The sequence below is a fragment of the Podarcis vaucheri genome (genome assembly GCF_965113315.1).
Source record: "Podarcis vaucheri genome assembly, chromosome: 14".
Classification (NCBI taxonomy): Eukaryota; Metazoa; Chordata; class Lepidosauria; order Squamata; family Lacertidae; genus Podarcis; species Podarcis vaucheri.
The window spans coordinates 48,387,502-48,412,789 of NC_138752.1; the positions used below are offsets into that span (position 1 = coordinate 48,387,502).

A 25,288-nucleotide genomic window follows, 5' to 3' on the forward strand; every position below is an offset into this window, starting at 1 on the left:
TTCTTGCTCTCTGACCACCTGATTTATCCCATTTCATCAGTATTGCAGAACTGGTTTAAATTAGTCCTGCAAGGAGGCCCACTGTTGTCGTGCAGCAAACAAGTGTATTTAATGGCCAGCATGAATGAGACCTGCAGGAAAAAGGGAAATCAAGTATAAGGGATAGTTTGAATATTACTTGAAACTGGCTTCTTGCAGTATGGGAAGTGATATTTTAAAAATAACGCCAGCACTTATTTACGAAAGCAATAGCATTCGCTATTAAACAGATGAGCTTATTTAGAATTTCCTACACCCAAACTGGTGCTTTGTAAATTCCCACCAACTTGCCCAGTGTACTTTGGAAGGATCTAGAGTGTACCCTTGTATTTACACCATTTTGTACAGTTTCTTTTTAAATAAAGGATTTCCACATTTGTGAGGGCAGCAGTCTTCGTTGTAGTGATATTGTTTGCAATGGTGGGGGAAAAGAGAGTCTTCTGATCAAATCACTCTGGGTATGTCCATAAACGAATGCACAGAGCATTTGCCTTTATTCCTATGTATCAAGAGCACAAAACAATGATCCTTGGGACTTAATGATGTCCAAAACAAGAGATGGTGGTTTGGTTAGGGTGAAACAAACCACAGTCTGAAGGCAAGGTTTGTTCTCAGCTTACCAGTCATGGTTTGTTTAGAGCAGGGTTTCCCAGACTTCGGTCTCCAGCTGTTTTAGGACTACAACTCCCATCATTCCTAGCTAGCAGTACCACTGGTCAGGGATGATGGGAATTGTAGTCCAAAAACAACTGGAGACCCAAGTCTGGGAAACCCTGGTTTAGAGCAAAAGAAACCACTATCCCCTGTTCGGCGATAATACCAAGCCAAGGAACATGGCGCTTGCTTCCGCTCTCTAGGGGAGAGGAGCAAAACTGGAGTGCTCTGCACTTCCATAGGTAAAGGTAAAGGGACCGCTGACCGTTAGGTCCAGTTGTGACCGACTCGGGTTGCGGCACTCATCTCACTTTACTGGCCAAGGGAGCCAGCGTACAGCTTCCGGGTCATGTGGCCAGCATGGCTAAGCCGCTTCTGGCGAACCAGAGCAGCACAAGGAAACGCCGTTTACCTTCCCGCCGGAGCGGTACCTATTTATCTACTTGCACTTCGACGTGCTTTCGAACTGCTAGGTTGGCAGGAACAGGGACCGAACAACGGGAGCTCACCCCATCGTGGGGATTCGAACCGCTGACCTTCTGATCGGAGAGTCCTAGGCTCTGTGGTTTAACCCACAGCACCACCCGCGTCTCTGCACTCCCATAGTAAACAGTTAACCACAGCTTACCATGGCATGCAAATAAATATACCCAGAAAACTCTCGTCAAAGGGGAAAATGAGATAACACCTGGCAAAGTTTTTCAGAGATTTCAAATGGTGACAAAATTCAGCAAGCGTAGTTGCAAATGGAGCAGAAAAGAGATGAAGTTAAATTGGTGGCCCTCCGTGCCCTTGCAAAGATAAATAATTTTGGCCTTGTTAAGGTTTTCCAGTAGGGGGAGCAAGAGCTCTGTGGAAAAACCAAACGGTAGACAGATAAAACTCTGCAACATTTGTAGTCGTTCCCCAATTTGAGGTTGCAAGTGTAGCGCAATGAAATCGCAAGATCGTGTGGCATTTGCTGCGTACAAATTCCCTCTCTCCAAAGGGAAGTGGCGCATAGTATCAAAGCGGCGAGGACAGGCATTCGCTTATAATGGAGCATCAAAGAGCTGGAGCAGATATTGTTCCCGCCGCCACCAAATCGGCTCTGCACTCATGGAATCATTGGATGCATGCAAAAGATTTGCAGCACATTAGCGCTGTTCCATGGTGCAACCTCCTGCAGCTAACAGCAGCTTTGGCACCTATACGCTGAGGGCTGGGGTCCTTTCGAAAGCTGACGTAGTGAGGTCGTACTGCAAGGAACTGAGCCAGGCAAGGTCCTAGGCCACTGCCCCCCCCCCAAGTCATTTCACTCATTCTGGAGATTGCTGCTGCTTTTTGCAATAGTGGCTGTTGACGGGGTGAGGGTTGGGTTGGGGAGCAGGGATAGCAGCTCTTGAGCGATTCCCCATTTCCCAGTTCTTAGAGTACTTGCACAGAGGTTCCCAATGCACCCTAAAGTCACAAGGATGTGCAATAGAAAAGGCAGGGAGTTTGCACCACCCGCCATCACTGCTTAATGAGCAGAATTGAGCAGGGCACTCAAAAGAGGTCCAGGTAGCACTGTGTATTCTTTGGAACAAATGTAGAATTGTAGGCAGCTTTCTGCCATGCAGCGGATAAGAAAGGAGCCCAGGGAGAGAGAGAAAAGCAGGATGGAAAGGAAAGCATATCGGAGACTGGCCAGCTCTAAGCTGGGCGCTTTCACAGGCTGGGGCCAAAAATCAGAACCAGCTGAGTCTCCCTTCCCTGTGGGTATAACAGAGCAGAAACCAGGCTGTCCCACACAAGGAGAACATTACTACACCAAATAAAGATTTTAAAAAAAAATTCTGCAAAACATTTGTATAGGCTTGAAAAGGATACAAGCGAAAAGACTTTCAACAGAAAAACTTATTATATATATTATTTTCAAGTCAAAGCCAAAAGCAGAAATCTCTTAAGCCCGAGCGCAGAGGGTCTTCTGTGAAGGGAGATCTGGGCTATTTGCCCAGATTTTTATCCACGTTAACCAGACACCGATTGTCCTTGCATGCACATAACTTCCTGTTCTCGTATCTGGTGGCAGCTTATCATGTTGACCTTTTCAGGAAACTCCAGCTGGCTGTTCTGGGCTGCTTGCCAAGTTAGTGATGGAGAGGAGAATCACCGCAGATTTTAACACACCAAAGTGAATGATATTAAGGTTATTTTGCATTCCCTGAAACTGCAAAAGCCCCAAGCAATTACATTCTCTGTCCAGATGAACTGCTACGAATTAGGTGCCAGGGAAGAGTCTGACACCAGGTCCCTCCGGCCTCCTAACAAAAACCTAGATTCAGCAGCAAAGGGATGAAATATACACCCAATTTTTAAAAGCATGCATACAGTTTGGAAGTAGCAAATAGAAGGGGGAGAATCAGATTAGAGCAAAGGCACTGAGCAATACATCATATTTTTGTTTGACTGTAAAGCTCAGAAGTGTATACAACCCCTTTTCAGGAAATCAAAGCAACTTTGATAGTTTCAATTTTGATAAGTTTGTGGAATGCTCTCCCCAGGGAGGTTTGCCTGGCGCCTTCATTATACACCTTTAGACATCAGGCAAAAACGTTCCTCTTTTACCAAGTCTTTGGCTGATGTCCAATGCCCTGTTAAAATGTGTTGGGGAGCAGGGATTGCTTGATTGTATTTTGTTTTTATTATGTATTTTGTGATTTTATGTTGCAACCGCTCTGAGTGAGACCTGCGAGTATAGGGTGGTATGCAAATTTTAGAAAGAATATTTTTTTAAAAACAGAACCACGTCCACAAAATGAAAAGTCAGCTAAGAGTAGAATCCTCAAAGGGTTTGCTAAACAGCTATCTTAGGCATGGGTAGGCAAACTAAAACCTGGGGGCCGGATCAGGCCCAATCGCCTTCTAAATCCGGCCCACTGACAGTCCAGGAATCAGCGTGTTTTTACATGAGTAGAATGTGTCCTTTTATTCAAAATGCATCTCTGGGTTATTTGTGGGACATAGGAATTTGTTCTTTTTTCCCCTTCAAAACATAGTCCGGCCCCCCACAAGGTCTGAGGGGCAGTGGACCGGCCCCCTGCTGAAAAAGTTTGCTGACCCCTGATCTTAGGGCTGGTACATTGGTTGGCAACTGCTGCTTCTGACGGACAGCTTGTCTGTGCCAATGATACCATTCAGCTGAAACAACCTCCATCAACCTGGCACGACAACTTCTGTCAGGTGAGAGTTGTAATCCAAAGGATCTGGAGAACATCAGGTGTGGGGAAGGCTAAAAGAGAACTTCTCCTATCCCAAAAAAACATTGTGGGCATGTCCAACTGTGAGACGTCAAGCCTTGAGTGGGCAGATGAGTTATGTACCTGAAGAAGAGGAGCAAGAGAACCAGAAAGTCACCACCGAGGTCTTTCTCCCTAATCTGACATCCAGTCGAGAATTGACGTGTGGTCAAGGGTTATATGAGAGGGGAACACACACAAAAAAAAATGCCTTATACAGCAGGTTGGACTCTTTGTCCTGCCCAGTGCTGGTCCAATTGTAACTGGCTCTCCAAGGGCTCAGAGTAAGAAAGCCTTTCGCTGGAACTGACAGTGCCTGGGACCTTCTGAACGTAAAGAAGAAAAGGACAGCCAAAATGATCAAGGTGGCGGTGAGGGAAAAGTTGCAGCCCTTGGGACCATTCAGTTTAGAGAAAAGGCAAGCGAGAGGCGACGCGACGGGAAATTATGCATGGCATGGAGAAAATGGGCAGAGTATTTTCTCTCTCCAATAATGTGTACCCAGGAACACCCAATGATTTTGGAAGATTCGGTACAATTAAACGATGGAACTCGCAGCGGCAGCCACCAACTCAGATGGCTTTGAAAGAGGACTGGACCAGATACATGGAGGAGAGGGCTATCGCTTGCCACTGGCCATGCTGGCTATGCGATGCTTCTGCATACAAGTTGCCGGAAACCACAGGAGGGCAGATGGCTCTTGCACTCGAGTCCTGCTTGTGGGTTTCCCAGTGGTGTCTGGCCACTGTGAGAACAGGTCATGCCACTGGCCACTGGCCTGTTCTCTTCTTACATGTGTTCCTGACTCAGCTACAGGTCCTCTCCACCCCAAAGCAATGGTACAAACGTAGCAGAGATCTATTCATCCATCTAGCAAAGCTTGTCAGAACTATGGAGGTTTCTATGGAGGTCTTTAAGCAGAGGCTTGACAACCATATGTCAGGAGTGCTCTGATGGTGTTTCCTGCTTGGCAGGGGGTTGGACTCGATGGCCCTTGTGGTCTCTTCCAACTCTAGGATTCTATGAACTAAAACATCTTCAATTGTTTCCTGAGAGCACAGACCGTGGGTGCCTGTGTCTCGAAAGGGATGCTAATACAAAGAACAGGAAGCTATGCTGAAAGCCCTGCTCCAAGTCGGACTTCTATGATTTTTAGCAGATCTCCTTGAGGCAGCTCTCATACAGACCACAGTGCATAAGGTGCATAGGAGATAAGGTAAAAGACCCCTGGATGGTTAAGTCCAGTCAAACGTGACTATGGGGTTGCTGTGCTCATCTCGCTTTCAGGCAGAGGGAGCCGGTGTTTGTCCACAGACAGCTTTCCAGGTCAGCATGACTAAACCGTTTCTGGTGCAACAGAACACCGTGACGGAAACCAGAGCGCACGGAAACGCCGTTTACCTTCTCGCCACAGTGTTACCAATTTATCTACTTGCACTGGCATGCTTTCGAACTGCTAGGTTGGCAGGAACTGGGACAGAGCAATAGGAGCTCACTCCATCGCAGGGATTAGAACTGCTGACCTTCTGATCGGCAAGCCCAAGAGGCTCAGTGGTTTAGACCACAGTTCCCCAGCCACTCTGGGCAGCTTCCAACAGAATATTAAAATACAATAGTCTATTAAAAATTAAAAGCTTCCCTAAACATTAAAAGCTTCCCTAAACATTAAAAGCTTCCCTATGGTAACTTGGTCCTGCACTTTGTAGGACCTTATAGGTTAGTACCGAAATTCTGGACTTGACCTGGTAGCATGGATATGCTGGCTCCTGGACATATGAACCAGCCTATTAATCCCTTTCAGTGCAATTAAACAGCTATTTTGGTAAATAGAATTGGAATCCGACTCTAATTGCTCTCACTATACTTGCAACAAAGCCAACGAAAAAGTAATTCGCCTGCCTGCCTGCCCACCCCCACCCCCAGCAAAATTCCTGTTACAGTGACTGGGATATTCTTCCTGCCAGGCTTGGATCTGGTACCTGTATCTGCAAAGAGCGAAAGAGAGGCTTCAGCTGCATAGGCATGCTGTTGCAATAAAGGGAGGGCAGGAAACAGGACAGGCAGAGGGAATTGTCACAAAGGAGAGAAAGAAATTAAAAAGGAATTGCAACAGGAGAACATGGAGCGGGGGGGGGGGGGGAGAGAGAGAAAACTTTCCAAACAAGTTATGTTGAGAACAGGCGACAAAATGTTCTGCTTTAAGAACAGGAAGAGTCAGAACCTGGGGTTTTCTGGGGGGCGGAGGGTGACAGGCAGATTTGCTGCTATGTCAGGCTTGGGAACAGATGGTTTTGATCATCAATTCATTTCAGGAACAAAAAAAGAACCTGATGCAAAATTAATCATTAAGCGGGGGACTGAGCGCAGCCACATTCTCCTGGGGACTAGAGATTGCAAGTAATATCCATCCGGTTCATTTCCCATCCCTCCAGTGCACTGAAGTGGGGACAGAGCACTCAAGGTTGGGTCCCAATCCCCGCTTGGCCATGGCGCTCACTGGGTGGCCTCGGTCAAGGCACTTTCATCTCAGTCTACCCTATCCTACCAGGGCTGCCTTGAGGATGGAAGGGGGGTTAGGGGAACACCCACCCAGGTCACCGTGTGCTCCTTGGAAGACTCCCAAGACAAACACGAAATGTAATTCCAAGTGTTTCCTGAGTTTCTGTCGTCCAGACTCACTGCTACCTCCCACACTGAGCAGGGCATGACCGTGTCAGCGCTCTCAAAAACAGCAGGGATTTCTTCGCAGAATGAAAGAGCAGGCCTGGTGGCTCAGAGCCAAAGGCACATCTAGTCCAGGAAAGGGGAGTGATTTGGAGATATAGGTAAAAGGAGACGTATTGCAGGTATGTCTAAAATAATGCACAGTGGAGAGAAAGTGGATGGAGTTTTTCTCCTTTTCATTACTAGAACTCAGAGGCATTCAAGACAGACCAATTTAAGTGCTTCGTCAAGCAGTAGAGTTAAACTGTGGAATTTGCTCTCAATCTTCATACCCTCCAACATTTCTCCAATAAAAATTTTGTTTAGTCGTGTCCAACTCTTCGTGACCCCATGGACCAGAGCACACCAGGCACTCCTGTCTTCCACTGCCTCCTGCAGTTTGGTCAAACTCATGCTGGTAGCTTCGAGAACACTGTCCAACCATCTCGTCCTCTGTCGTCCCCTTCTCCTTGTGTCCTCAATCTTTCCCAACATCAGGGTCTTTTCCAGGCAGTCTTCTCTTCTCATGAGGTGGCCAAAGTATTGGAGCCTCAGCTTCATGATCTGTCCTTTCAGTGAGCACTCAGGGCTGATTTCCTTCAGAATGGATAGGTTTGATCTTCTTGCAGTCCATGGGACTCTCAAGAGTCTCCTCCAGCACCATAATTCAAAAGCATCAATTCTTCAGCGATCAGCCTTCTTTAGGGTCCAGCTCTCACTTCCATACATCACTACTGGGAAAACCATGGCTTTAACTATATGGACCTTTGTTGGCAAGGTGATGTCTCTGCTTTTTAAGATGCTGTCTAGGTTTGTCATTGCTTTTCTCCCAAGGAGCAGTCGTCTTTTAAATTCGTGACTGCTGTCACCATCTGCAGTGACCATGGAGCCCAAGAAAGTAAAATCTCTCACTGCCTCCATTTCTTCCCCTTCTATTTGCCATGAGGTGATGGGCCCAGTGGCCATGATCTTAGTTTTTTGATGTTGAGCTTCAGACCATTATTTTGCACTCTCCTCTTTCACCCTCATTAAAAGGTTCTTTAATTCCTCCTCACTTTCTGCCAATAAAAATAGGGACGTCCTATTCCATGATAATTATATTTTATTATTTATACCCCACCCATCTGACTGGGTTGCCCCAGCCACTCTAGGCAGCTTCCGACATATATAAAAGCATAATAAAACTTTATTTTTTTTTAAAAAAAAAAAAACACCTTCCCTATACGGGGCTGCCTAAAGGTTGTATTGTTTTTTCCTTGGCTCAGGGGTCGCATAACTCCATACCCTCCGATGAAAATAGGGACATCCTACCATACCCTCCAACATTTCTCTAATGAAAATAGGGACCTCATAAGGAAAAGCAGGACATTCAGGGATCAAATCAGAAACCAGGAAGGCTTCTGTAAATACGGGACTGTTCCTGGAAAATAGGTACCCTTGGAAGGTCTGAAATTTTGGATGGATTTAAAAGAGGATTTAGACAAATTCAAAGCTGCTAAACTGGATACCTTCTCCTGGAGTGTTTTTGCCATGCTAAGGTGTCTATTTGAACTAGGATACCGTATTTTTCCATGTATAACACATCCCCATGTATTTGGGGAGATTCCAAACTAAGAAAATGGGGGGAAATGCCCAGAGTTGTTGAACTTTTTGGGGGGGAGGGTTGACGAAAACCGCTCGCCCAACAGAATAATAATAAATAATAATAATAATAATAATAATAATAATAATTATTTATTTATACCCCACCCATCTGGCTGAGTTTCCCCAGCCACTCTGGGCAGCTTCCACTCAAGTGTTAGAAACAATACAGCAGGGAGTAGCAGGGAGCCCGGAGTCCCCTTCTGCACGAGGAATCGCCTGCATGCCCCTTTGCCTCCATGCTATTTGACTTTAAGCAGTGGCTTCCCACAAGGCGTTGCTGCAGCGAAGAGGCAAAACTGAACCGGTGCTGCAGCGCGACTCCTGCTCCCTTCCAGCGGCATTCTGGCGGGCTGCGATTCTGCTAGGACACAGTGCAAAACATCTTTGGGTTGGTCGCACACCACACTTCAGCTTCAAGCAGCAGAATGCTAACAACCGCATCGCCTTTTTCGAGGGCTTAAAATGACACAATGGTTTCACAAAATCATTGGTCAACTTGACCAGTAAGGCTGTTTTTCGATACCCTTTCTTTCAAAAGCATTAAATTGCTTTATTTGAAGAAGATTGCCAGGGGTTTGGGTGGGTGTAGCCAGGAAAGAAAGAGAGACAAGAAGCGTCAGGAAACAGATGTGTCTTTTTTTATTCTACACTTCATGTTTATTTAAGAAAAGCATTACCTTGAGCAGGAAACTTTTGGAATACGGATGGCTAAGATGTTTTATTTATTTATTTTAATTTTTCTTAGGAAAACCCCTTGAATGTGGATCGAGACCGGACCATTATGTAAGCATGACCAAATGTGTCAATTTCAATTTCTCTCGTTTTTCTGATATTAACTTTGGTCTCACCAGGGTACAATTTTTATAAATCCTGCACAAAAATGTGAATGCATTTTTGTGCATGCCTCTCTCTCTATGTAATCATTTCCCCCCCAATTTGCAAATAATTCCCCCTATCACAATGCATTTGTGTGTGTGTCATTTTTTTTCAAATATAGACATCGCCGTGTCCGCTTTCCCCCATAAATGCATTTCTGAACATTTTTCGGTTGTGGAGAACTCCATCAGAAAATTCAGCGAGCGCAAATCTTGGAAGAATGGCTGTGTTTCAGTTCGCAAGCTGGTTCTGGAAATGTGACAAGCTGTAAACTTGACCAATTTCTTCCACCACATCCCTTTGCCTGTCAGGATGAGCCCCACCCCCTCCACCACCCCAACCGAAGAAAGCATAGCCAACAAGCAAGAAATACACCAACATTGGGCTGAAACATACTTGGTTCCGCTCCCATTTGCTGTAACATGTTCTGGAGGCTAAATTCCTAAGTTCTAGAACGCCAAACCACCTGGGTTCTTCCTAGCATCTCCACTGTTGCTCAAAGAGCTAACTTTTGTTGAGGCCTGTTGGACGCAAGGGAGAGATCTAGAATCTCTGGGCTAAGAAAATGAAAAGTCACAGGGGGTGGGGTGAGAAGGCTAGGCTTATACAGCCACAAGCATCCTGGCAAGTAGCTGCTTTATCTACATTAGCCTCAAGACTTCCACTAGCATTTCTCAAAATGATTGCAGGCCCATTAATGCCACTGTTGTCATGATCTTCGAGCAAAAGCTTATGAACCAGGTACCTTGACACTCTGGTCTGATGCTGGAGATGTCACCCAGTCTCTGTCCACCTGTCTCAGTGCTGTGGGGGCACTGACTGGCAGTGGGTCTGCAGGGTTTAAGAGGGGGGCATTCCCAGTCCTACCTGGAGATGCCTGGGACTCAACCAAGAACATTCTGCCTGCCAAGGAGGTCCTCTGCCACTTGGTTAGCACTGCAAAGAAGAAGGGTTAGGAAAACAAAGGGCAGCCTACTTAGCCAAGCAAGCTGCCATTTTTAAAGAGAGCCGGTAACGACGACTTCAACCTGAGTATGGCTTAGTGAGTAATCAAAAATTCACTTTGCAAAGAAGACTGTAAACAGAGCAGGTTATTAGCACAGAGTGCATCTTTAGTTAGAAGAATTTAGTTGATTAAAATTAACAATCATACAGCGTTTTCCTTTAAAAGTTTCCCAAAGTTATTACAAGAGAGAAGTGGTCTTTCATGATCTTCTGTCTATAAAAGGCTTCGGAGTCTTTCCATTCATCACGAGGGAGACATAATCGTAAAAGAGGGAAGGGGAAAGGCAACTGTAGTGTTTTCCTTATAAATGACATCTTACGTTCATATGCCACTCAAAGTTTATGCCACAGGAGCGCTTCAGCTTTCGTTTCAAACTCTTCGTCCAAAAGCAGAAGGTTTATCAGTATTCCCTTTTAAATTCTCTTTATGGAAACCAAGAGCTAATATATATATATGTATGTATAAAATATATAAATAAGAGGGCATTAAATCATAAAGTTACTGTAACTTATTTTTTTAGCTAGACCTGATAAAGTCTACCGAAGCTACAGACTGTTAAATAAGAACCATATTATAAAAATTAGCAAGACAGAAACTGAGTGCCAATCTTGCCAACTCAAATCCAAAATGGTACTAGTTTTTCTTTTAAAAAAAAGTGCAAAAAAGTATATAAGGATAACTACGTATTAGCAGAGTTCATCCCAAATTAGTTCCCAAACTTGCCCCAATGAAGTTGAATTCAATGTTGCCTCTTCCCTCACCCCCTCTCTTCATTTTTAACCTGCATTGCAAGTCAATTTTTAAAAGAAAGGATAACTACGCACATTAATGTCCAAATGAACTCACTATCGGACAAGCACAGAGCGAAACACTCCTGAACACAAGCGCAGCATGCCAGCCACTCAGACAGAAGTCCTTGACGAGTCCTTGAAAGGGTACAAACTCAACACTGCATTAAAAAAAACAGCACACCTGTGGGATTTCACAACCAAATGAGAGCTTGCTTCTGTCCCGCTTTCGACAAGCTTGCCTTTTCCGCCAGCTCCAACCCGACCCCACCCGACCCCAGTCCACAGGTACAGTTTGCGCTACCATGTTTTAGTGTACAAGCAGGGGAGAGAAATATAATTCCTGGACACCCCACATTCCTCTCTTTTCTCCTAAGATGTATAAGGACTATGGGTGAACCAACAGTCTAGAACAGTATATAGTTATGTGCAAATATGTCCACTAGCGCCTTTGAGTCTCCAATCTATTCTTTACAAGGATGGGGCTCTGGCAGACGCGGGTTGCAGCTGCTTCACAGTCCGGCACATGGTCTACTAAAAATGGCAGGTACTTCTTATAATATTGAAGTGATTAACAAAAAAAGGGGGGAGGGGAAACGGGAGAGAAGAAAATCTAATTTTGATGGTGCAAGTGTGGACCTTTTATGCGATGCTCCCGCAAGCTGAAAGTAAGAAGTACCATCTGTGGGAGAAGGCTAGGTTGAGATTAAACAGTGAGTAGGGAGAGAAATCTGCAACGAATGCAACTGTAAACCACAAGCCTAGTACCCCCTGCACCCCCAAAGTCTCTTGTACACACACAGTTCAGCCCGAACCGGCCTCAGAAAATTCCACTCAGTTCTGCAAAACCTCTTGCCAAGTTAGGTTCCACCACCTTGGCCTTTATAGGAGGAAAGGATTGGTAGCATTAGCAGGCTGGGAGGCCGAGGGCGGGAGCCCGGTACTGTGAAGAGGCTGAGCCACTGCGCCCACAAGCCCCACGTTCATCCCATGGCCCATTCGGGTAAGAGATGCCACGGTGCCCATGACTGGCATGGGTGCCATCGCCACCGGTGCCACGGAAGGCAGAGGTACAGGCTCCATGCCCGCCGCTGACACACTGCTGAAGGACGGGCTGCTTCCCATGATGGGGCTCGACCGCAGCTGATTGAGAGTGAGGGGCTGAGGCTGATTCACTTGGAAGGGGTTGATTAGCGATGGAGCTGGAGCAGCGGCAGCAGGGGCAGCGGCAGTGGCGGCGGCCGTTCCTAGGGGAAAGACAAGGGGGTGGGGGCAAGAGAGGCACGTGAGCCTGTTAAGTATATACAAGACAAGATTCCACACCGTTCCAAACTTCCCCCGAAAGATGATACATTGCCCAGGCTCCCCCAAAACCCAAGGCAGAAGAGTGTGATGCCCTCTGCTCTGGGGTGACATCTCTTTAGAGGGCAACAGGGTTACACACCTGAGCAATGAACGTTGCCAGAAAAACTGTTTGGAAAGAAAATGCTATTGCCCCACTGCCAATAGCTTCCTAGCACAACCAAGAGACGATTCTGCAGAGTTTACCAAGGCGTTGTGACGTCTTGCTTTCCAAATGCACTCACCCTCCTTGGTAAGGAGAACCTGAGAGTTATCCCAAACTTTTGTCTAAGTTAACAACTGCAACACATTCCTATAACATCCCCTTTCATTTCCTTTCTATGTACCATATTTTTTGCACCATAACACTCACTTTTTTCCTCCTAGAAAGTAAGGGGAAATGTCTGTGCGTGTTATGGAGGGAATGCCTACGGGTGGCATGCCTACAGATTTTCCTCCTCTAAAAACTACGTGCATGTTATGGTCGGGTGCGTGTTATAGAGCGAAAAATACGGTATCTATCTATCTATCTATCTATCTATCTATCTATCTATCTATGCTCGCCACCCTTCCATTCCAATCCCAGTGCAGTTTAAAACCTTACACAGAAGGCTATCAATAAGCAAAATTTGAAACCAATAAAAGCGCATTTAGATGCATGCAGTTTAGAATACAATCATAAACTCCATTAGTTCTGTAAACCAGGTATCATTAACTCCCTGCCCCCTGGGTGAATAACCATGTTTTCATGAGGCACCAAAAGGTAAGCAAGATTGGCACCTGCCTTATTTTGGAGGGAGATGGCTCCACAAACTGAGCATGAGAGGTTGTCCCCCCACCAGATGCATTTCTGAAGGCTGTGGCACAACCAAGAGGGCTTCCTCCCAAGGTATCAGGAGCTGGTGTGGTTTATATGGGCAAAGGCATCCAGGTCCCTAGGTTGTTCAGGGCTTTATAAGTCAACACAACACAGCCTTATACTCGGCCCAGTAACAAACTGCTGCCAGTGCTGCTCTTCAAAGGAAATTCTGTGCCAGCCTTTGCCAACCTGGCGCCCTCCAAATGTTTTGGAGTACAGCTGCCATCGGTCCCACTGGTGAAGACTGCTGTATACTGATTTCTCCTCTCCGCTTTTGTAGATGGACAGCCTTGACAAGCAGAGTCAATATCCAAAAACAGCACAGGCACTCCATAGACAAAATGCAGTGGGTTACTTTCAGGGTGTGCCTCGGAGCTTGTGCGTGCCTTGTCAGATATATTAGCATTTTGTTTTCAACAAGAGACAGCCTTGGAAACTCCCCCTAAGTTCCAAAAGCAGCTCAGCATGAAGCATGAAAACAGAAGCCTGGAGCGATCGTGGATGCACAGAACCTGCTGCACGGATTCTTTGGACCAGGCCCACATTTAACCTATGTCATGAACGTGTAACTTCAGCAAGTCATATCCAGGGAGGGAGGGAGAAGCTGGAAAATGGCAAAGAAGAACTTTCCCAGGATAGGACATTTGGGCCGACTGCCAAGCTACAAATTCCTTGTACACAGTTTGGTTTTTTTTGTCAGACCTTCGTGACCCTGGTAATAGCTTCTTCGTGAGCGCCGATAACAAGAGGGGCAGGGCATTAGCTACTAAAATTTGGCTGTCTTCCTCTGAGGGTGTTCTCAAACTACTGAGAACTAAAATAGCCAGAACAAGTCACTGAAGCTCAAAAAAAGGTTGCTTGAACTGTGTTTTGTGGTTGCTTAGTTCCAACTGTTTCTCCACATGTGCCCCTTGGGCTTAGGGGCTTCAGCACTCCCCTTACAAATCCCTTCCATCCCCAGGGCACAGATGCAACAGATTTGGCCCACCTTGTCCCCAAATCATGAACTTGCTCTCAAAATGCATGAAGGCAAAGCCACCCATCAAACTTGATAAGCAGCTGCTTTAAAGGTGGAAGAAAAATACAGGCTGCTCCAACGTACAGAACTGTCCTACTACTGAGAATGGGAAGGGAAACAGCTTGGTGGGGGGAATTACCATGTATGCTACCTTCAGCTCCTTTGAAGAATGGCGAGATACACCATAATACATAGATATATGCACTCAGTGATTAAATTGTTACATACAGGATTAACTCTGCCAGTGGAAATTTAAGCTAAGGCCTCAACTTCCGTTTGCCATGCATAAAATGGCAACATTAGCAGCCTGCCTTGCAGGGCCACTGTGAAGACACACAGGAGCAGCACTGGGTGGGGAGGGGGGGGGAGCAGCACATGTAAACTACCAAGGCTTGGGATTATTCACAAGGGATGGACACCTCCCTGCTTCAGAACTGCCTTTAGTAGGTGGGGTGTTGAGCTGGGTGAACCCTTGAGTCTGGCCAAGCATGCCAACTTCTGTTTTTAACGACTGTTGTCCCCACCCAGCTCCATCTGAACAGCAAATTTGCTCTCAAGACCAAGATGTACCTGGAGCCAAGAACGGGTTCAGTGAAGGGGCTGGCTTGGGAGGCTTCGATACCAAGGAATCCAGGTTCACCAGAGCAGCGTTGGGGCCCAAGAAAGACTCGGGAGTTTTCCGAGCTGTGCTTTGTTTACTGGAGGCTGAGTTGGCAGGCTGAGAGTCAAAGAGGTCGGGGCTGGTCGTGCCACTGTTCTGGGCTGACAAAGTGGAACCTGAATCGCCAGAAAAAAAGAAAATATGAATTTTTGAAAAAAGGGAGGGGGAGAATATGTTTCCTTCATGTCAGAATACATGCTTCTGTATTTGTAATGTATTTCGTTTGTCCCTGTTTGTACTGCCATGCTAAAGGACTGCAGTCCTAAGCCAATGTGCTTAGAACTCAATGGGGTTGCTTCCAAGTAAATGCATTTAAGGCTGAGACATACACCTAACGTGGGGAATGGGGACGTTATATAGCTTTCTAGAGCCTCAAATCTTGGTGTGTGTGTGTGTGCTTGCTTTTACTTCCCCCAAAATCACTTCATTTAATGGGACCATTAAAAGGTGTTGCATCTAAAGGAGGCCAGGCACGAGTCCTTCCCATTCTGGAGAATAAGGACTCTAGAACCGCAATTACAGGGTAAGATAATAGAAAGTTTCTACAAACTGACCTTGGTATCCTTCTTTAGAGTGCTGTTGGATACAGACACGGATTAATTGTCTCTATGGAGAAGACATTCAGAAGCATGAGATTTTTTGACTCCCCTCTATTCTATTGCCATTACAAAACTGTGCATTCAGCCATGCCCCATGATCAAAGGGCTTGACTATTTAAAAGAGAGAGAGAGACAGACAGACAGACAGCTTGACCTGCCTTTAGCCAGATCACACAAACCGCTTAAATCAAAATAAATAGCTATAAAATATGCAGGGTGAGGTCAGATGTGGGTCTTTTCCTTCTACATAGATTTCCACAACACTGAGAACCCAAAGGCAGGTGTCACGTGGTTCAAAAAGAGAGCAGGTGCTCTGTTCAATTCCTCTTCAGGCAGGAGATGGGAAAGGGCTCTCTCTCTGCCCAAAGTGCTGGAGTGCTGCTGCCTTTCAGAAGGCAATACTGGGCTATAGGGCTGGGCAATATCATCTTTTCAACATCATGATGTATCACCAGCTAAACATCGTGATAGGCTGATACATCGCAGTGTTGAAAAGGGAAGGTGCCTCATTTGGCCATGGTCCCACGAGGCATCAGGGTGAAACTGCCTCAGCTCCTGCCGCCACCAGCACCTGGCGCAGGGAGGAATGAGGCAGTCGGAGAAGGAAGGTAAGGCGCAGGGTGGCAGGCGAGCCCCACCCACGATAAACCGAAGGATGAAGGTGCCATTGCCCTCTGGCCTTCAAACCAGTGCTGGACAATGTATTGATACATCGCCCAGGCCTACTGGGCCAAATGGATAAATACGCCTGTAAGGCAGCATCCTCTGTTCCGCCACACCATGAACAAGTTCCTTTTTGGCTCTGTGGGGGAAATGGAACCCACCGCACACAAGAAAATCAAATTCCAACTGAATTGCTGTCTCTCAATTGCTGCAAAGCGTACAGTGCAACAGGAGAGCCAAGCAGCGTTCCAAACGCTTTGGAGCAAAGTGCACTGGGAATTCCAGAGCAACCACAACTGAAACCAGCGGGGGAGCCTTGCACAACAATGGTATTGGTCGACTCTGGTCTGTTTCAGTGGTGCCCGCAGAGGAGTCATTCCCAGCGGATCATGTGCTCTCAAAATCTTAACTCAGAATTTCCACTCAAACCAAATTTCTACAGCATCCTCTACCCCATTAGCCCTCGGCTGAATTTACTGCAACTGTGATATTTTTAATGTCTCCAGGCTTTGGGCTGACAGCCTGAAAGGTACATCTTGATTAAAAATTATCGAAGGACGAAGTTCTAAATAAAGTTCAGAAAATATGCTTTGAAAAATATGCAGTTTCCCCTCCAGAATACTGGCCTTTTTATCTTCCATTTATGGTAAGTCTAGACACACTTGGAGGGTGGGTGAGTGTGTGCAGAAAGAGGACGGGTGCAACTGGAAATTCCAAAGCTCTATCACGCTCAAGCACCTTTATCACACATTCGTTTGGCATTTATTTCACACATACCTTGCTTTTTAGATGTCCGAAGGTTGTCGAATTCAGAAAAGTCATCTTTAATTGCCCCATTTAAGTTGCTGAAGAGGTCAAAAGATTTACTACCTGAAGGGCAGAACAACAAGGTCCTACTGTTAGTCAGTTAGGCCACAGCAATCTGTAAGGCAAGAGATGAAAGCTGCTTCCCCTTCTGTCCCAGCAGAGGCCAAACTGTCCCTATCAGAACTGGGAATAAAAAAATTCCTTCCAGTAGCACCTTAAAGACCAACTAAGTTAGTTCTTGGTATGAGCTTTCGTGTGCATGCACACTTCTTCAGAACTGGGAATATTACCTCTTTGGGACAAACCTTTTCCAAGCTGGTACCCTCCAGATATTTTAAACTACAACTCCCAGCAGCCCCCACCAGCATGGTCAATAGTGAGGGATGATGGGAGAAGCTGTCCAACAACTTCTGGAGGGCACCAATTTGCGAGTGGCCACTTTAGGATTAGCAGAGCAAGTGATTCACTCCCTTCGGTTTAAGAGAGATTGGAGGGCTTGTTTATTTGATTTCATTCCCATTCTGCCCTACCTTTGTGAAGCTCCAGGCAGCTCACAGGGCACAGGGCTGCTTATTTTCAGCAGTACACCTGGCCATTATGGCCTTTAGGCCACTCTCTGGTCCGAGCAGAAACAAGTCAATCCACTTCACAGGGCACATGTGTGACCACGCGTGGCCCAGGAGTGACCAAAACAGGTGAGGGGAGAGGGACCAGCGCTGCAGGGCTGACAAGGTGCTCCAGCAAAGCTCAAAATGCAAAGGGAATCAAACTCTGGCTGGCCCCTTGGGATAACTCAGTCAAGGGAGAGGGAGTGGTCTGTGGCCCACAGGTTGGGAACCACTGACCTAGAAAATTCACCTAAACAAAAGTGAAACAAAACCACCCACCACTTCCCAAGACAGACCATAATATTTCTAAATGGTGCACTCGCAAAAGTGTTAAGATTCTGTGCCAGTGCCAACCATCCCCCCAGGTGCAAGAACCACCAGCAGGCATGTGTTTTGCTGTGAACTCCACTAAGGGATGTTTCCCCAAAAGGAACAGAAAGGTGAGTCGCAAACTCGCTGCTTACCAGAAGCAGAAAGAGGCTTGTTTGCTGGCACTGCTCCCCAGGGATCGACAGCGGCTTTTGTTGCCACAGAGGGTGGCTGAGAGGGACCCCAGGGGTCTACATTCTTTGGAACAGGCTGGGCAGCAGAGGGCACTGCTGGGGCTCCCCAGGGGTCGGCGGAGGTTGCTGGTTTGGCACCTGATGGCAAAGAAAACATAATCCCAAGTAATACATTAACGGGCATATATACTTGAGAACGGGCACTACCTGTGAGATAAGCTAGGCTGAGAGTAACTTAGCCTAAAGACACTCAATGAACAGATAGCTAAATTAGATATTTGAACCTGGCTTGCCTGTTCCTGGGCCAACACACTAACCACGGAGTAGCTCTCTCGCAGTTGCCAAATCCTTTCTCATTCTGGACTTAACCAGCATCATCTGTCAAGCACAGGATCAGGCCTGTGTGCATCCCCCATGCCATGCATGCCAGCAAAATGACAGGGAAGGTAGAACTGTTTTAGAAAAACTCCGGTAGAATGACCAACACTTCCTAACCTGCCCCAACGCAAAATGCTCTTTGCCCTCAAGTATGGCTATGCTTAAAATAAATTCCACCGAAAGACAGCCGATGTGTGTACATAAAGAGTTCTTAAAAAGCAAATTCCAATACAAGATTCATGGAATCATAGAACTGTAAAGTTGGAAGGGATCCAAGGGTGACTTAGTCCAATCCCCCACCTGCAGAAATCAGTTTGGTTTAGCATCAATGAGCTTTGGTGCAGAAGGGAGCAATTAGTGCTGTGAGATAAGAAGAAAAGGATGTCCCCCTGATAATGTTATTATTTTTTATACTTCATTCTTATGTTTTTATAGCAGGGAGTTCAAGGCAGACACATATCCTCACAAAGTGGGGAGGGAATATAAGAGAGAGATAATGGCTGGCCCTAGATCACTCTTAGGGCACCCTGGTCTAAGAGCATCCAGGAACAGGTAACCTGGTTCCCTCCAGATGTTGCTGGACGACCAACTTCCATCAGCCCTAGTCAGCACAGCCAATGGCCAGGAATGGTGGGAGCTGTAGTCTGCCAGGACACGAAAGTTCCTCACCCCTGTTCCACACCTGCTGGCTCCAAGCAGTAACCAAATTGCCTTTTTTCCATTTTGTGGCCAAAGTTTGTGAGTTTTAAACCCCATTCTGGCTAGCTGCTGTTCTTGCTGCTGAAAGGAGCTCAAGCTCATCAACAGGTGGCAGATTTTTCTTCCAATTTTAATTGTTTCAACAACAACAAAAACCCAGGAAGCCGCTGAAGTGCTTTGCAGAGAACACAGCTAATCTTGTCCCACTGCTCCCATTTCCTCGTCCTCCTCCTGCTGCATTTTTATCAATGATGCCATCCAAGAAATGCTAATTGCCAGGGCCTGCCATAAATGGAGGCTTCCAGCACAGTCGCTCTTTCATGAGACAGATAACAAAAGCAGGGCAGGCAAAGAGAAACAAGAGGGAAAGAGGGAGGCATCTAGGAGGATACGCTTCTCCTCTGAGAAGCCCCTTATCCCCCCTTGAAAGGCCACAGTCCAGTGGTAAGCAAGACTTAAAAACCTCTGTTCTGCTCTGAGTCACCCTTCTGTGCTGGCATTCAGATACATAAATCTAATTTCTGCAAAACCACTCCTGGGGGGGAAAAGTAGCTGGCAAATTCCAACAAGGGGCTCTTATCGCAGGCATTAATGAATGCTGAAAGCCAGAGAGGGGGGAAACGCCACAGCTGCAGCTAGAAGCGACAAGTTTTTGTTTGTACCTTAATACACAGAATTGATTTAGTTTTCCTGTGTCAAGAATAGAAGTTAACAAGAGAAGCTTTACAGCCCCAGGACCCAGGGCCTTAGTTTGGCTTCCCTAATATGCTGTTTGATTAACAGCAACAAAAAAGGGCAATCTGACCCAGGGACTAGACAATTAAAAATGTGGTGCATCACAGGATGAAGAGAAATAGCGTCTCATATTGTGTAGGTTACATTATGAGACATACAACATTCCAGCGAAAGCCCAGAACCGTGTTTGGCTGAGTAAAAGGGGTGATAGCAGCCAAGGAAATTCTGCATTCCATTCCTGTACAAGGTGCATAATCTGGACCAGTCGGCTCTTTGCAGCACCAGTTCCTGCCCAATTTTACAAGTGAGATAAGCAAGGTAAGCATTGCAAAAGTCCTCTGCAATACATGGCAAACAAGCAGAAGGGCAGCCGCAAAATGCAGTGTGTGCAAGAGGAGTGTAGTAGGTATCTAAGAAGCCAATTAGTGTTTTCCGCTGGGGCAGACTCGCTGGACTGTGTCCTGGTTCTGGAAGCATCTAGTGCACATGCGCGCCAAACCATACTATGCTGAATCAATCTACCTACAAACGCCAACAGAATCCTGGCAAGTTCAAAGCCTTAACTTGGGATTCTGGAACAGGGAAGGGACCACACAAAAGCTTCATGGAAAACCTGGGAATGATGAACCTGTCCTAGAGCAGAGCCAGGCGATTCTACGTGTTAGCTCAGCTGGTTAGAGTGCAGTGCTAATAATGCCAAGGTCAAGGGTTCAATCCTCTTATGGGCCACCTGCATATTCCTGCATTGCAGGGGGTTGGACTAGATGACCCTCGGGTCCCGTCCAACTCTACAATTCCATGATTCTATTATCCTTTGCTAGAGAATTGAAGGCATCCCCCTTAAGAGTCCAGCCTGCTGGAACAACTCTCGATATACAAAAGCAGGCCATCTTCGCAAGAGTAGCACTGTCTTTTCATTGCTTTAGTCTAGTCCCATGGCCAACTGCAGATCAGGAAGGCAAACAATGCATCTCAGTACAAGAGATTTAAAGTCTTTTGTTTTCAACTTGTAAAATGAAGCTGTGCGTTAAGATATACAGTAGAGAATGATTTGTCGTTAATTCAAAGGGATCCGTTAAGACCAGTGTTGCAGATTTCAGTCTCAACAGTGCCAGCAATTTTCCACACTAACACATTTTGGCCTGGCTAGCAGAGATCCTTGGGTAAAACACTGAGGGACAATGCCAAGGGTTCCTTTACTGTATTTAATGGCATGGGATTTACAAGAGAACCAAACTCTGGCTGTTCTGCTATTCCCGTTTGGTAGTAACTGGTGCTGACAGCAGCCACTAAGGGAATATTACTTCCCAGATAACAAGTGTTTGGTAAACGAACTCTGCACACCCCCAGGTGCCTTTGCAACAACTGGTCCACTTGCTTCAGGATTTGCTAGGCTTAGGAGGTGTTGCTTTTGTTTTGTTAACCATTTCGCCAAAAAAATAATAATAATCCAGCATTGCCTTGCACAATGACTTGTCAGAATTGCCCCATAGTTGAGGCAGCTGTCCAGAGAACTAAAATGATAGCAGCAGCCAACCAGCTTCTGTTTTAGGTAAGGGTTTGTACATCAGTGACAGAGAATCTGTTTTGCATGCAAAGGATCCTGGGTACAATCCCTGGCATCTTCAGGTATAACTGGGGGGAAACCCTGACTGAAACCCTAGAGAGCTGCAGCCAGTCACTTCTGACATTGCTGAACCAGAGAGACCCATAGTCTAGCTTGGTGTAAAGCAACTTCCTATGTTCCTTTCATTGACGCATCTATTGCTGACACCAGCAGATAAAACAGGACGCCGAACAACCACAAAACCACTAGATTTTCCTACTGACTAAGCAAAAGTCCCTCCCTTCCTCAGGACATTTTCATAGATAACTGGCTTTCTTACCTATTCTTTTGCCCTAAAAGCACTTCACATTCTGTGCTCTATGAACCTGAGCTGATTTCTTGGTACCTATGCAACCAGATCACATAAGGACCTGCTCCAGCCAAACTGTCCCCACCCCTACTTCCCCCAAAGGGCCAAGAGACACCACCTGTCCCTTCAGGAACAGTGCCCAAAATAGCTTTTCCGGTATTGGAAAATGATCTCTAATGAGTTGGAAAAAATGTTTAAAATAACTTTCCCAAAAAGACCAGAGTCCTTTTTGTTGGGAATAATCCAGACTGAAATCCCTAAGTGTCAACAAAATTTATGTATGCAACAATGTCGGCCAGAGTTCTGCTAGCCCAAAAATGAAAAGTGAGGGAGGTCCCAGGCAAAGAGGACTGTCAACTTAAGATGGTATTAACATATAGAATAAGAGAGCAAGAAGAACATATATTCAAAGAAGAGTGGAAAATATTTATTGAGTATATGGAAAATAACTGTACACAGCTGAAAACGCTGGCAGCATTAAGATAAAATCAACAATGTAATTAATGTTCAAGTGATGTTAAAGTGGAGAACTGACTAATATGGTTACAGCAAAATATGCAGGAATGAAGGACTAATAAAACGAATCAAGGAAATAGAAGGAGGGAAGTCGTTTGATATTTAACAGTACGTAAAATGTTTGTTTTAAGATGTAAAATTGAAAACTTAATAAAAATTATTTTTAAAAACCAAACAAAACAGAATACGTTTTCCTGGTAGTACATTCTGGCCCAAAGAAGGTGGTTGGCCAATGGAGTAAATAGGCCTTTCGTCTCATCCAGCAGGGCTTTTGTGTTCTTTTTTTAAAAAGCAACCATTAATGTTGCTTTAATAGATTTCTCCAGTTTGATCATTTCAGAGCTGAGCGATATGCATTTAATTTGGAATAAAACCTAAACTACACATGGGATCACTTCACATTTAAGGTGGAGCAGGGAAGAGGAAATGCATTTGAATGCTCCCCAATGTAAAGAACTTCCCGTCTGTTGAAAGTTAGCGCACATCTGGGAAACGGATTCTGAATTAGCCTTTTTTCATTAATCTGCCATGTTTCTACACACATCGTTTTATATATTTATCCCGCACCTCCAGTGTGAATTAGGAAGGCTGTGTCACATGAAGAGGAACACACACACACACACACTCAGAAAAGTGAACCTTTCCAGGTGCTAGAAAGCTCTACATTTCCTTAACAGTGCCAGGCTCACATGAATGCCCACCTGGCACCAGTGGCATGAGTCCCAGTCTCTACAAAAAAATTAGGACAGGACTTATTCTTCTGCATGGACATTTCACTTTCTCCAGCAGCTGAGGAACAATGTCTGGATAATCCACAATAGTTCAATAAAGCACCATATATTTTATGCACTCTCCCTCACCCACCCAAAATTAAAAGGCCATTGAAATCCTAAAACCCTTTTACCAAAGGGTTAAAAATTGAAACACATTAAAAACTACATTTTACTGCATAAGCACTGGTTGCGAGAAAGGAAAAAGCCACACAAACAACTTAATTGCTTAAATACTACCCCAAATAAATACATCCTTTCGCATGACGGACAGTATTAAAAACAAACTAATTCACTGCTGTAGCACTGCTAATTATAGCAACTTGGCTTGGAGTTCTGTCACTGCTTAATATAGTGGCTTCATCAGTAACACAGCATAGTTACCAGTGAGATTCCAAGCCCCCTTTCCAAGGAAGACAAGTCGTCTCTGCCATAAGCAGAGCAGTTCTGTATCAGCAAGCACCAGAATCAAGTTTTAAAAAACAAAGAGAGACCTTCAAACCAGAGGCCAGCAGGACACTGTTCAGTCAACTGAGCATTCCATTACACCTATCCACTCTCATATTAACTGCTTTTTGGAAATCAGCAAAAACTCCACCACAATCTCTATGACACAGGCAAATATGCTCAGGTCGGTCTAGGGAAATCACAGATCCTATTTTCCCCCCTCCTAATATTGCAGCAATCAACAGGGCAAAATCAGGAGGCGAAGCAGAACAAAGGCACAATACTCTCGCAAGAGACCCGTGAGACCATAAAAGGAGGAAACAGCCACCACAAACTGTCTCATGCATGACAGCCAGCACCGAAAAACTGTGATAGCAAGGGCTTGCACAGGGATGACAGTGGCAGAAAGCAGGTGGCACTGAGAGGAATAATAATCATTTATTATTTGTACCCCACCCATCTGAGTCCAAAAGGATATTGAGCCCTCTCCTCCCACCCCCGTCTTTGGAATTCTGTCTTCAGGGGAGCTCGCCTGGTGCTTATCCTATTTTTCTTTTCTGTGCCTGGTTTCTCCATTTTTGCTGCTTTTATCCAATTTCTGTTGTTTTAGCATTTGGGACATAATTCATCTTTTTTACCCTGACAACTGCACAAGCAATATTCATAACTAACCAAACAGAGGGGAAGGCAACAGCAGACTGTCATAGCCTACCACTGAATAAGCTATATACAAAAGGAAAATGGGGGGGGGGTCACTAACCTAGAGAGAAAATTTTAACTCAAAGTGGCCATGGAGGGGAGTAATTTATCCAGGAGAGTCACAACAAGGGTCAAGAGATCATCACTGCAGCATCCGCCGATTGCCATGTTCTTACCAAAGGACTGCCAGGGGTCTGAGGTGGAACTGCTAACTGTAGAGGGGGCCCATGGGTCAGCTTGGCTTGCTGCAGGTGGTGGCCCCCACGGCTCTCCTTTCTGAGGAGCAGGCACTGAAGAGGGCGGGGCATCCATCAGGTCTAGCAGAGTCCCGTGCTGCAGATGAAGAGGTTTATTTTTAGCAGGGGCACAACATCTCCAGTAGACACATAACTCATTTAGAGAGAGGGGGACAGAGAGATTGCAAGGAAAGAAAATGCATCATCTTGCTCTTTCACATGCCCTTAGCTGCTTATTTGGGCTTTTATCCCAGCACCGGGGGCGGGGAATTACAACCATGCACTCTTTCACATGCTTACACAACTGGAGAGCACTCCATCCATTCCTAAGTGCATAGCCAGTGCATCCGAACCTTCCCTGTGATGGCTAGGAATATTTTCACTGACCCAAGGCCTACCTCCTTCTTTTTGGGAATTTTCACTGTATCTCTGCGACTTTCCTCCAAAGCCATCTGCAATCTCAGATCATCGCCACGCCGAAGGCGCTCCTCCTGGAAAAAGAGGTCCCAGTGGGGAGGGGAGAAGATGAGAGTGGGAGTCATATAACAGTCATCCATTGTTACTTCATTCATGCCAGGTTTAAAAACAACGGGTCCTCTACGGGTAGAAGCCAAAGCTACACAAATCTTTTTAAAAGACAGCCTAATATAATTTAATTAACATTAGACACTGCCACCATGAGTTCTATGATGAAAGGAAGACAGGATAGGAATGTAAGAAGATTAAAAAAACAACAACCAAACAACAGACTATTCAAGAGGAAAAAAGAAAGATCTGATGTCGGAGGCGGTATGCCTCTGGATAACATTTGCTGGGAATCGCAAGTGGGGAATCACAAATGGGGAACAGTGCTGTTGCTTGCA

The 25,288-nt window shown here is 45.7% G+C and overlaps 2 protein-coding genes and 2 long non-coding RNA genes across 5 annotated transcripts in view; 2 read left to right on the top strand and 2 right to left on the bottom strand.

Moving 5' to 3' along the window:
* SLC5A10 (solute carrier family 5 member 10) overlaps nucleotides 1-25,288 on the bottom strand; it is a 514,359-nt gene that overhangs the window by 277,990 nt on the left and 211,081 nt on the right. The gene's annotated exons all lie outside the window — the stretch shown is intronic.
* Nucleotides 22-429, top strand: LOC309519164. The gene is made up of 2 exons (XR_014213706.1): nucleotides 22-303; nucleotides 335-429. It is a non-coding gene; the product is annotated as an uncharacterized lncRNA (long non-coding RNA).
* LOC309519204 lies at nucleotides 5,600-10,824 on the top strand. Its single transcript, XR_014213752.1, has 2 exons — nucleotides 5,600-6,799; nucleotides 9,046-10,824. It is a non-coding gene; the product is annotated as an uncharacterized lncRNA (long non-coding RNA).
* Nucleotides 10,266-25,288, bottom strand: part of EPN2 (epsin 2) — a 42,363-nt gene continuing 27,340 nt past the window's right edge. For both annotated transcript variants that reach the window (XM_082199757.1, XM_082199758.1), the window contains exons 4-9: nucleotides 24,824-24,916; nucleotides 24,366-24,522; nucleotides 17,991-18,167; nucleotides 16,889-16,981; nucleotides 14,759-14,965; nucleotides 10,266-12,217 (exon numbers count right to left, since the gene is read on the bottom strand). In XM_082199757.1, coding sequence (XP_082055883.1) covers nucleotides 11,853-12,217; nucleotides 14,759-14,965; nucleotides 16,889-16,981; nucleotides 17,991-18,167; nucleotides 24,366-24,522; nucleotides 24,824-24,916 — 1,092 coding nt within the window. In that variant the 3' untranslated portion in view covers nucleotides 10,266-11,852. The remainder of the gene's footprint in view (nucleotides 12,218-14,758; nucleotides 14,966-16,888; nucleotides 16,982-17,990; nucleotides 18,168-24,365; nucleotides 24,523-24,823; nucleotides 24,917-25,288) is intronic.